Genomic DNA, 13,401 nt, shown 5'->3' on the forward strand with positions numbered 1-13,401 from the left:
GAAAAACACTTAGAAATTTTTCTAAGTATGAAAAGTCAAACTTTTGACTTTTTGATTCTTGATTGATTTTCTTGATTTTTCTTGATCAAATGACTTCATATATCATATATTGATGATTTAAAACTTCAAAAGTCATGGTTGACCAAAATTCCCCAAAAGTCAAAGGTGTTCTTGTACAGTTGACTTTTTCAGACGAATCGCGTTTCTGGAGATTTCAAATGAAGCAGGCTACCCTCACCAAATGAATGGTATGAATGGATCATATTGAAGCATTAGAGGATATTGAGCCATGGTTTGAGTTGTGGCACCATGTCCTGATTAAAAAGTCAGTTGTTCAGTGAATTAGGTCAAAAAACCCTAATTGTCGATCTGATGAAATTGATGACTGTGGACCTTGAATTGAGATGTAATCTTCATTGGATATTGTCATAGGGATTATTTGAAGATGATTAAAACCTTTGATTGACTCCCTGGGGATTTTTAGGGTTTCCCAAATGTGATCCCTGATTTCAGTCCCTGATAGTTCAAAACCCTGATCTGAGGATTTGTCTGATCAATCTTTGTGTAGGAGATGTTATGAGCCAATGGATTAGGTCAAAATGATGCACTTGAGGTCTTGATATCATGTCCCAAGCCATTAGGTCAAATTCTGAGCAAAAGTCAGGAGTGTGCTGTCTTCAGTCAAAACCCTAGTTCAGTCGATTCAAAGCTGTTGAGCTTGTTGAAATGAATCTCTGAGGACCAAATGTTGATTATTGATGAAGATGATTCATTTGAGATGAAGGGAGAACAAAACCCTAATTGATTGTTACTTGTACTGATGAGTGATTTCCAGATTAAACCCTGCTGAGTCACAAGTAGCAAACACAAACTATGCAATTTGTTAGAGATGCAAATGATGCATATGCAAATGATATGAGGTGGTATCTTAGGTCAAAAATTGGGGTATGACAACGTGTTTTCTTATGGTCATCACTATTTTGGTGGTGATCATGTCCTTTTTCTGTCTGCATAGTCCTGAAAAATGTGGACCTGGGTTGCTTACACTCCCGTTCATCTATATGTTGTTATTTATAGCATGGGTTTTTAATCGTCATTTTTAAAGTTTGTCGTATCTTTCGCTTTCAAATAATGTACCGTTTATTTTATTTGTCGTACTGTTCATTATATTATGTAATATTTGTACTGTCAGTATTAAATATCGTACTATCTGTCGTACTGTCGTTTAATTATCAAGATAATATTATGTGTATTTTTGCTTTTTGCTAGTTAAATATTTATTTTTTCTGTGCATTGAATATTTTTCAAGGTTATTATCGTTAATTTCGTTCGCGTACAGTATATTTTATTTATTTATTATGTTTGTGTTTTTCTAACAACTCATGTAAATAAATTTTCACCATTAACACAACAAAAACAAAAAAAGAAAAAAATTAACTTTAACTGTTAAGTTTTCACTTTAACTGTTACGTTAATGCCCGGACAGCCAGTTGACAGTCAAACCCGCTGACAACATGATTCTCCGTGTTTTGTATCATCATTCAGATCAATCTTTTGCATTTCAAAATTCCAAGATTTTTGTTCTAGAAGTCTTCTGATAATCACATGATCAGCAGAGACTCAACACTGCACAAAAATCAGGTACGCTTAACTGTCTCCTACACAAACAGTCCCTAACTAGGGTTTTTGTTTTTTTTTCAGGAGAACAAGTTTTTTGAGACCTCAAATGGATTTCATGGACCTCCATATGTCTCAAAGTACCACCAGACAAATTTTCAAACTTCAATTCACTCAGACGCACAGTCAGCAGCTCAAACAGTCAACATTACAGACGACCAGTTTGACCGAAAAATCAACAGACAGTCAAAAATGAAGTTTTTTGTCAACATCCATATTTTGTCAAAAGATTCATCATTGGATCAATGGTTGATGATAATTCATCAAGAAAAGATCAGAAATCAACAAAACCCTAAGTTTCAAAATTAGGGTTTTCTCCTAAAAAGTCAACTGAACTTTGACCGGCCATAACTCTCTTCTCGTTCATTCAAAAAATTTCAACCAAAGCTTGTTTTGAAGGAAATTCAATTATCTTTCAAATGCAATTGATCCCATGGTCATTGGATTTACCATTTGAAAAATATGAGCTCAGACATTACAGGTCATTTTCAAAGTCAACAAAAAGTGGTTTTTTGTCAAAGGCCATAACATCAAGATAACTTCTCCAAATGAAAAAAAGTTTCCAAAGTAGCTTGTAGAGGACATCTTGAGGTTTCTAAAAAGTACAAGAACTCCTTCATATGATCAAAATTGAGGGATTTATGCCTTGTTGAAGTTGGCTATTTTTTGGGAAAATGCATGAAACCAACATTGATCAAAAATGTTTTTTTTCCAAAAGAGGCCAAGTATTCATGATCCAAACATGTTTCTAATGATGCTAAGGGCCTCCCACGACCAACCTAAGGCCCATAACATTTTTATTTCTTTTTTAGTTTAGTTTTATTACATTTAAAGTTAAATTAAAAAAGAAATGGTGTAAGATAATGATACAATGCTTTGTTCTTAAGCAAAAGCCATCAAAATTGATCCAAACTCTGCAGCATAGAAGTACATGGCAGGCCTAGAGCAAGAGGGATGAAGAAAATCAAGCCATGGCCAAGAAATTCAAAGTTTTTATTATTTAAAAATTCAAAAGTTCAAAAGCAATCAATGCTTGATAGCTTAAGGTTGCAGCACTTCCATGGCCTATAAATGGGCTAGAATACTTCATCAACAACACACACACGAAAATACACCAAGGAATAGCCAAGAAACTCACAAAATTCTCAAAAAAATATCAAAACTTTGTAATTTTCATTTTTTGGTTTCCAGCCATTATCAATACAAACTAATTGTCCTAATCATCTTCTGAGACATAGTATAGTAAGTTGGGATCAAAATCCATGGCTGAAAGTACTTGAAACGATCATACTCATGCTCTCTGGTTGGCTTAAATTTTCGTGATCCATATCTCATTCATAAGCATATATAAATTATATCTAACATTTTGTTTGAGTTTGTGAAGTGATTTAGAGTAGCTTTGACGTACAACATGGAAGCATAGGTCCCTGAAACAAGCTTGGCCATGTTCAACCGTGTTTAAACTCTTTGCTTCGAATCTCTTGATACGAACACTTTTAGAAAAAACCAAGGCCACCATCGTGTTCAGGAGGTTCGAATTAGGTGGATAGGGTGTTCCTTGCGCTTTAAAACTAACAATTTTGCAGGTTTCAAAAGTCACCTCGCCGGAGAAGAAGACCGGAAACACTGTTCCGGCGGTCAACAAGTCCAAGGGGGGATTGACTGGCTCGCATGGTGTTTCCTCCTTCTCTCATTGGCTGGTCAAATGTTGACAGCATGCGTGGCAAAATCAAATAACCTGATTGGCTCTGGTTTAAGTCATGGGACCCACCATACTTAAATTCAAAAAAAAAAGTAGAAACAATTGAACTGGGCCTTGCACGAACTGATTTCCACACCCTTGGTTTCTGGCCCAAACGCATCTTTTGAACTAAAATCAGTTCTTTTCCAAATTTACTTGATACACCCCCTGTTTAAGTTAATTAAATCATTTTAATTTTTACTTTTAAATTAATTCAACCAATCAAAAACACCCAAAAAATATTTTCCTTTTAATTTAGGTTTTATCATCTAATTTTGGGACATAAAAATTATTTTTGTTTATTAGGTTTAATTATTTGTTTAAATAATTAGTTAATTAACTTAATAACCTCAAAAAACAATTTCAAAAATCACAAAAAATTAATTTTGTTTTAAAATTAATTAACAAACAATTTGAACATATTTTAGACTTAATTTTTTTTTAGGTTTAAATTTTATTTCTACCTTTTTCTCATTTAATTAAATTAATTATGCATTAATTCTAATTAAAATCAACCATTCAAAAAATCAAAAAAATACTTCCCTTTATTTATTGCAATTTAAATTCATAGATAAGTGTATAGGTTGTCAAAATCATGTAAATAGCGTAGTTTACATTTCTCGCACAATCGATGTAATAGCGTAGATTTATTTTCCGCATTTTACATTCCCGCACTTTAATTTCTGTACATATAAAATTGCGTGTATGTCAAAGATAATAACTGAAGCGTTAGATCACTAATTTCAAAAGACAAAAAATACTTGAAAATAAAACACAATCACACTTGCACCTCTTAGGGTAATCCCTCTGTTACTCTTTTCAAAAAAAATAATTCTACTGTTTCAAATACAATTCAAACAATTTCTTTCTGTATCACGTCAAAGAAAATTTTCTAAAAGAAAATAGGAAAGGACCTTATAAATTTAGGGTAGATCTCCTAATTGCTTGCTCAAATCAAACAAAACAACAAATGTTTCACATACCACTATTTTTCCAAAACAAAACTTTCAAAAAAAGACAACATTTTGTATATATCCTAACAAGGATCATTACGAAGTTAAAGATCTTTTTTCAAAACATCTTTCGAAAGATAAAACACTTTGTATACATCCGCACAAGGATCATTACAAAGTTAATTTACAAAGGTATTTTAAAACCACATACAAGCATTTCAAAGCAAGACAAATGATTCAAACAAGTGAGCTAAAATAAAAGTCGGTGGCGACTCTCTGATTTTCAAAACTCAAAAAAATAAAAGAAGAGCCAGTTCGTATCTCACGAGAAAAACCGAGGACGACAGTAGCATAAAAGATAAAGGAAATGTTGTTTACCAACTAACACAATCTGAAAACCTGTTTGAACACAACATTGGTAAGTACGGTGAATAATCTACAACTGTTATCCCATAAATGCGCTTCAAATATACCCGTCGATGTACGCCTGCGAGAATCTTCATTACGATAAATAATCTACAAATGTTATCCCATAGATACACTTCACATCTACCTGCAGTTTATGCCTCCAAGAACCTTCATTACGATAAACAGTCTACAACTGGTATCCCATAGATATGTTTCACATCTACCAGTCGATCTGTGCCTCCAAAAACATTCATTAGGATAAATTGTTGGTTATAAACCGATTTATTTGATAGAGTGTAAAATATACCGTGTACCTGTAGTGATCAATTTATTTGACACATATAAAAAGCATTTATAAGTAATATTATGCACAATATGAACTTCATCATTTATAAGTAATGTTAGTAGGGTTGTTCATAGAACAGTTTTGTCAAAAAATCAAACCAAACTAAACTAAACCATAACTGAAGTTCACTCAAATTGAACTGAGCCGTTTTAATTTGTTCAGAACTGAACTGAACCAAATTATTGGTTCGATACACTGTTTTTTGTATTTCAAAACCGTATCAAACCATTACTGAACAACTTCTTTTTAAAAAGAACGTGAATTGAACAGTTATATTTTTTTTGAATTTTTTAACAAAAATTATTTAAAACTTTTTATTTTAGCATTTTTCTTTAAATATGTTTTTTATATAATTGACAATAGAATCATATAATAAAGTGATAATTAAATATTAATTATCATAATATTTTATTTTTAAAAAATATTTTTACACAATTATAATCATATTAAATTATAATCCTAAATGTTCTTCCCACTAAAATTTCCCATCAAAATTTTTAATTAATAATAAATAAAATAATTAAAACATAGAGTTTAAAGATAGTGCACTGTCAGTGTAAATCAGTTTTACACATACAACCAATTAAAATGCTTTAATTTGCCATGTAATTACAGTTTTTTAAAATTAAAAATGGGCTTTATTCTGATGCATGTCTCTCATTGGTTGACAGTGTAAAAATACTTTACACTGTCAGTGCATTTCCTTTTTTCCCTAAAACATATATTATTAATTACTAAATAATAGTTAGTTAATTAAAATTAATAATCAATTAATAAAAACATCCACTCACATATTTATTAATTTTTTTCTCTCAATTATTAATAAAATAAAATCAATCATGGTCATCCAATCTCCCACTATTATTAACTCCCTCCATTTCCAAAAAGCTAAAAATAGAAAGTAAAATATTATTATAAAAACTAATTAAATAAATTCATTGCTTTTTATATAATAAAATTAACCATGCGTTTGGCTAAGAAATAGAAAACAAAAATTTTATAGACATACAACATTTATATTATATTAATTAATTTAATAAAAATATCTAAAAAAACTAATAAAAGTGAAGTCAATAACTTCCCATTAGAAAAAAAACAGCACTGTTTAACCCCACGTAATAAAAGGAAAAACTAACTCTCCAGATTTCAAAGTGCATAAAAATTAACCTACACTTTTTCATTAACTCCCCACTCACCCATTAACTTCCCACTTCCCATACTTCACATTAGAAGAATATATATATATATATATATATATATATATATATATATATATATATATATATATATATATATATATATATATATATATATATATATATATATATATATATATATATATATCACGTATCATATGAGAATGACATTGTTATATAAGAACATGAGAATAAATCTGAACCATTAGATTTTAAAATAATTTTTTCTCTTCTCTATTATTAAAATAAATGATGGAAGAGAGAGAAAAAAAGATTGACAAATAATTTTCACCATTTATTTTAAAATTAATGGTTCATATTCATTCTTATATTCTCATATAAAAGTGACATTCTCATATGATACGTCTTATATATGTTAATAGGTGTTAGCGGTCTATTATAATTATTTACATGTAACAGATATCACAAGTGTGTGACATAGTATTTTTATTTTTGATTTTATATTATTTATCTAAATTTTAAATAATTTACTTTACAATTGAAATGATGATAAATATTATATGTAATTTATTTATTAAACTTATAAATTAAATAAACTTATGAAATTTTTATCGTTATTAATAATTCAATATCACATGGCCATGCATCGCACGAGTAAACAAATATATATATATATATATATATATATATATATATATATATATATATATATATATATATATATATATATATATATCACTTTCATTGTATATCCCTCATGAATTTACTTTCATACATGTTAACAGTGACGGAGTCAGAAAAATTATGAAGCCTGGAAAAAAATTTAAAGACCGCAAATTCACATTGTATACAACATATAAATATTCATCAATCAAAATAAAAGAGACTTATCATTTTGTCAACAAAAATATGGTTTAAAATAAAAGAAATGAAACATAACATTACAATAGCGCGTTAAATAAAATCAGGAGGCAACAAACACTACTTACTGTATCATCAATCGGTATTGTGGTGCCAATACGATGCTGATAATAGAGATCAATGTAATCCATTCCAAGGCATTGGAGACTAGCATCATAACATGATTGAACATATTCAGGTGAACTATTTACTGTGATATTGTTTGGTTCCATTTTCACTATTCCAAACTTCGTCCCTATCTGAATTTCTTCATGAGGTAAGTCCTTCAGCAACTGATCATGTTTAATTAGTTAGTCATAAGTATGAGACAAATTGACAAATTATTATTAAATCAGTGATGAATAATGATGAAGGATAATTACCTCTAGGTCTTGGCTTCCAAGTTTCACTCTAGCCTAGATGGGGTTTAAGAATATTTTTTGTACTCAGTCTAAAGTGATGCAAATTTTAACTCCAAATCTGTCCCCATATAAAAACATAGCAAAATCCAATTTAACAATCACAATCAATTGAGAATCATGTCAAGAATATGATAGAATTTGCTGTTGAGAGATAAGAAAATTATGATTTCAACAAATGTGCAACAAAATAAAGAGTTGCTCAGTAAGAAAGTTAAACAAATGGGCAACAAAATAGAGAGTTGCCGCATGATGTCATCAAAATACTGCAAAATAAGAAAATGGATAAGACTCATTATATAGGCTATTAACTTTATCTATAGTAAAAGATATAAATATATATAAAAATGATTACCTTTAAATCCTCATCAGTTGAGAATGTCTTTAGAAATTCATCCAAATCCTCATGGGACCTCTTGGATGAATCACTCTTAGCTGCCCCCAATTTTTTATCACGAATGTTCATGAATTCTTTCCAGACTCCCAGTTTACCCTTCATGCCTTTTTTTTATACCAATTTTCTGGGATATACATTTAAAACTCTCGGAACGAATCAAGACCAGGGTAAACCTAAACTATGGAAATGAATTCCTTAACTTGATTGAATTTCAAAAACAAAATAATAAAATTCCACAACAACATTCATTGATAAAGTTCAATAGAGAGTGTATGGTAATGATTAAAAGAATTTATAAGAAGAAAGTTACCTTCTTTTCCGCTGTGTCAATCCAAGTTATCCAACAGTATCGCGGCGACAAGAAATGGGTTGTCGGCAAAGTTGCTCGAAACGAAGGTGAAGGTCCCTTTTTTCCCTTTCAGTTTTTCCCTTTCCTTTTTTTACCTTTATTTTTCCATTTTTTACCTTAAATAAAAAAAAATTGGGCCAAAGCCTGGGCATGTGTCTAGCCTGGTCGGACCTTGAAACCGCTCATGCATGTTAAACTACATGACGCTACCATAAATAAGAGAACAACCACCACCTATCATGCAAGTGAGATATATTTTTTTGGTTTAAGGATTAAACTTTTACAACATAAAACATATAAGAGTTATTTCTAAATTCCCTATGAAAATAATCTGGTAATACCATAATCGGTACTTATTTTCTGTATTGCATGTCTTTGCTGCGCAAATATACATGATGATATCGATCCATTATAAACATGTCATAAATGAGGAACTCAATTATGTCCTTCAATTTTTTATTTTAATAATTTATCATACTATTTAATTTTTAAAAATATTTCTTATTTATGTTTTTTATTTATTTTTCATTTTGCTTAATTTTGTTGTTGTTATTTGTGCAAATAAAACTAAAATATCCTTCAATATTTTTATCATATCAATTTATTATATTATTTATTTTTTCTTTATTTTATTTCATTTTGTTGTATTTGTTGCAGGTATACATATGTCATATGTTTGCATGTATAAATATTTAATGGATGATATTAAAATATTCTTTAATCTTATGTTTTAATATTTTATTATTTTTTAATTTTATTTTTAATTTTTTATGTTATGGAGGAAAGAATTGCACATAAAATTCAGGTATATCATCTTTTTCAAGTTTACATTTTATATCTTTGTCAAATCTTTAATTTCTTTTATCAAAACTGTTTTGTTAAATGATATCATCATATTATATTATAATAATACTATAATATAATACTATATGATAATTCTACAAATTCTCTTAATAAATGTCTAAAATTAATAATAATAATAATAATGATAATAATAATAATAAAAAAAATTTTGAGGAATTAACTCCACTAACCCATTGTTTCCAAAAATAATTCACAATTATTTAATAATAATAATTATTATAAAAAAGATTTAAAGATAGTATTTGTAAAAAAAATTCTTCTCACGTTAAAATATTTTAGGAGAGAGAGAGACGTGAGAGAGGGTCTGAAGAACAAAATCGATTTGGGGCTTTAAGTCACCAGTCCTATGTCCGGCGACGTCAACCGCCGTGCTGAAGGGAGGAAAGAGGCAACGAGGAAACACTTCAGAGGATGGGTTCCTTTTTGGGACACTTTTCCGATGGGCAAGAGTAATAAGTTGGGGGGAGAGGAGAAAATCGTTTCGGTTTATTTTTCAGAGTTTCCTGAAAAATGTCGAGCAAAGGATTTCTATGAGCTCTTTGGGTGTATAGGTGAGGTAGTGGAGGTGTCTATTGCTCCGAGGAAGAATAGGATTGGAAAAAATTTGGATTTTCAAGGTTCATACGGGTGGAGGAAGCGAGGCTCTTGGCGGTGAAGTTAGATAACGTTCAGGTCGAAGGGAAGAAGATTCATGCGAATCTCCTAAGATTTGATAGACACGGTAAGGAGGAAGTAGGGATGGGGACAAAGGGGAGAATGTTTGCTGGTCCTTATGGCACTAGAAACTATGTTATTAGGAAGGAAGGTATGGAGCATCGTTTTCAGGGGCAAGGTGTTAGGAGGGATGGTCGGACTTTTGCGGAGGTATTAGCAGAAAAGAAGGTGGGTGAGGGTTCTGGTATGAAGCCGGCAGTGGTATCCCTATCGAAGGAGCAACAAAGAATTCGTTTTTCTAAGGCGATGATCGGTGAAGTTGTGATACCAGGCTTAAGATACAAGATTCAAGCGGCTCTGGAGATGGAGGGCTTCTATAACATTCGTATCTCAGTGTTAGGGCTAAATCTTGTTATTTTAGAAGAATACTTTTTTAGAGCTTTGAAGATCTTTATGGAGGATAATTGGCAGAGGTGGTTCAAGGTGATCAAGGGGTGGAAAGCGGACGTTGTGGATGACAAGCAGTTGATGCGAGTTAACTTATATGGAGTGCCTTCTTCAGTTTGGTGTGAAGAATTTCTTGTTACAGTGGCGAATTCAATAGGTTCTTTTGTTTCCCTGGATGATAAAACCTCTATTGGCTTGGATTTAGATGTTGCAACATTCATAATCATGGTGGATAATGATTTCAGATTTGAACAAACGCTTCTAGCGGAGATTAACGTAAAGCGTAAGGTTCTTCAATTGCGTGAGGAAGTCATGTGCTAGCAGCCTTTTCCAGGTACCCCTATTTCTCTTTTCTCTGGAACAACTTCCTATGAGTCTATTAATTCAGACGAAGTATGGTCGTATGAATCTGGTAGGGAGGGGGTGTTTATAGGTGGTTCTCGGGGTGTGTATGAAGTGGAAGAAGATGTAGAAGAGTACCATAGTGGTCATTTTAAGTATGGCAGGCAGGATTCAGGGCAAAGGGAGAAGTCTGTAGATAAAATCAACAGAGGTATAGGGAAAATTTTTCTGAGGGGAAGAGGAATTCATTATTTCACTTCAAAGGAAGATAGAGTAGAGTTAGTGAATATCAAAATGGTAGCCCCTAAACTGAACCAAAAACTAAATCTATCACAACAAGCTAGCCCGATTTTATCTCTTAATAGTAGGTCTAACAAGGGGTCTGTGGAGGAAGTAGTGGCTTGTTCTATGTTCGGTCTTGCTGAAGATTCCATTGAGAATTTTTCTGAAAACTCGAATGACTTGGACAAGGTGGGAGGAATAAATATGGCAAAGGTAGCGGTTTGCAGTAGGGAAGGTGTATGTAGTAATGGTGGGAAGGAAGAAGTGGATGGGATGTTTGATCGTAATCTTCTAGCAACAAATAATAGTTCTCTAGGTAAAGAAGCTCTGATTTCGGCACCAGTAGGTACAACACACAAGGTTAATCAGGGAGGAATAAGGGAGCAGTTTGTTACTAGCAAATCTTCAAACCGTGTCAAAAAGATAAAGTACAGGAATATAGCCGATTTTGCAGGAAAGTGGAGTAGAGGTCTCATAAAGGGAATGAACAAGAAGGTGAAAAAGAAGAGGAAACTGGTACCTATAAGACAATATTCTGCTCCTAATGTAAATGCTTCTTCAGAGGCGGTTTTAGGAGAAAATATGGATTATCCAGGCGAGTTGGTGGAAGTTAACAGTGAGATTTTTTCTCAAAAGGGGATTGTTTCTTGTGGCCATGGTGATCAACTGGAATATTCGGATATTTGTATGAATAATCATGATCAATGGGAATTCTTACAAGGTGAAAAGGGAGGAAAATTGAGGGAAGCTGTAAGGGCATTGGGAGTGGTTCAAAGTGTAGAAGAAAAAACTTATTTATTCAACAAAATAGAGAGTTTGATGAAGGAAGAAAATAAATGTAGGGGAGGTGGGAAGGAGAAGTTTAATGGTTCACCATGATTGATGGTTCACTGAATATTAGGGGGGAGGCAATGCCTTGAAAAGAAGAAGAATTAGCTCTTTGATAGTAAAAGGTAGAGCAGACGTATTTTTGATACAAGAAACAAAAATGACATCTATGCAAGAGGAGTGGGTAAAAAGTGTTTTGAGAAATTCTAATATAGGATATTCCTTCTCTAATTCCAATGGAATGTCGGGAGGAATTATTACTCTATGAAAAGAAGAGACGGTGGAGGTGATTTCTAGTTTTAATGGAGAAGGTTTTTTGGGAATTAAAGCTCAATGGAAGAATGCCTTATATTATATTGTGAATGTGTATTCTTCTTGTTGCTTGAGAAAGAATAAATATCTTTGGAATACTTTGTTGGAATTAAAGGAGAAGTTTACGAATGGGGAGTGGTTGATAGGGGGATTTTAATGCTATTAAACATCGAAGTGAAAGGAAGAGGAGGAGAATGCAAGAGAACAATAATGAATGCAACCTTTTTGTGGATTTTATATGGGAAAGTGGTTTGATGGACATTACTTGTAAAGGGAAGAGATATTATTGGTATAGTGAAGATGGGAGGTCTATGAGCTGGAATGATCGGATAATAATGTTGGACATTATTATGAATAGGTGGAATGTGGTAGGACAATTGATAGGGGAAAGAGACATATCGGACCATTTTCCAATTTGTCTTGTTTTGGATGAGGAAAACTGGGGCCCTAAACCTTTCAAGTTCAACAACAAATGGTTTTCGAACAAAAATTTCATTCCGTTTGTTGAAAAGGAGTGGAGGGAGATTATAGTGGAAGGGAGAGGAGACTTTATTTTGAAAGAGAAACTCTGGATTCTAAAAGAAAGACTTAGATGGTGGAACAAAGTTGTCTTTGGGCGGGTTAACTTGGAGGTGGAGGAAAAGGTGAGAGATATCAATTTGGCCGATGAACACTTGGAACAAGATATTGAATTTTTTAATTTCAACATCGTTCTTAACCGGAAGGAGGCGACTAGGGAATTTTGGATGAAGTTGAGAATTAAAGAGAATATGCTTGCTCAAAAATCCAAGGTGAAGTGGCTTAATGAGAGTGATTGTAATAGTTCTTTTTTCCACAAAGTGTTAAAGGAAAAAAGAAGGATTAATCATATTGGTTCTATTTCCTCTTCGGGAATTATTCTAGAAAGGGTAGAAGAGGTAAAGGAGGAAGTTTTGAGGCATTTTTCAAATAAGTATGGAGCCGAGAGGGAGAGGTGGGGTTTAGAAGGGATTGAGTTTGATCGTATTAGTTAGGCGGAGAAGGTGGCTCTTGAAGAACCTTTCTTAGAGGAGGAAATTAAAGAGGCGGTGTGGGGTTGTGGTAGCACTAAAAGCCCGGGGCCGGATGGTTACACCTTTATGTTCATAAAAAAATATTGGTATTTTCTTAAAGAAGATTTCCTTATTTTTTTCAATTGCTTCCATTCTTGCGAGGTTCTATCTAAGGCAGTAACATCATCCTTCTTGACGCTTGTTCCAAAAACTCAAAATCCGATTTCTTTGGATGAATATAGGCCTATATGTTTAGTGGGTTGCTTGTACAAGGTAGTTGCCAAACTATTGGCG

General features: G+C 32.3%; 1 protein-coding gene across 1 annotated transcript; it reads left to right on the top strand.

Annotated features, from left to right (window-relative positions):
- The first annotated feature begins 12,270 nt into the window (after positions 1-12,270).
- On the top strand, positions 12,271-13,089 carry LOC131597559 (uncharacterized). The gene has a single exon (XM_058870250.1). The coding sequence runs from the start codon at positions 12,271-12,273 to the stop codon at positions 13,087-13,089; it is 819 nt and encodes a 272-aa protein (XP_058726233.1).
- Positions 13,090-13,401: the final 312 nt, after the last annotated feature.

This window comes from Vicia villosa, linkage group LG4, assembly GCF_029867415.1.
Source record: "Vicia villosa cultivar HV-30 ecotype Madison, WI linkage group LG4, Vvil1.0, whole genome shotgun sequence".
NCBI lineage: Eukaryota > Viridiplantae > Streptophyta > Magnoliopsida > Fabales > Fabaceae > Vicia > Vicia villosa.

Bases quoted from the DNA above. Each gene is read 5' to 3' on its own strand.
- LOC131597559 (XM_058870250.1), top strand. From the start codon at position 12,271: ATGCAAGAGAACAATAATGAATGCAACCTTTTTGTGGATTTTATATGG.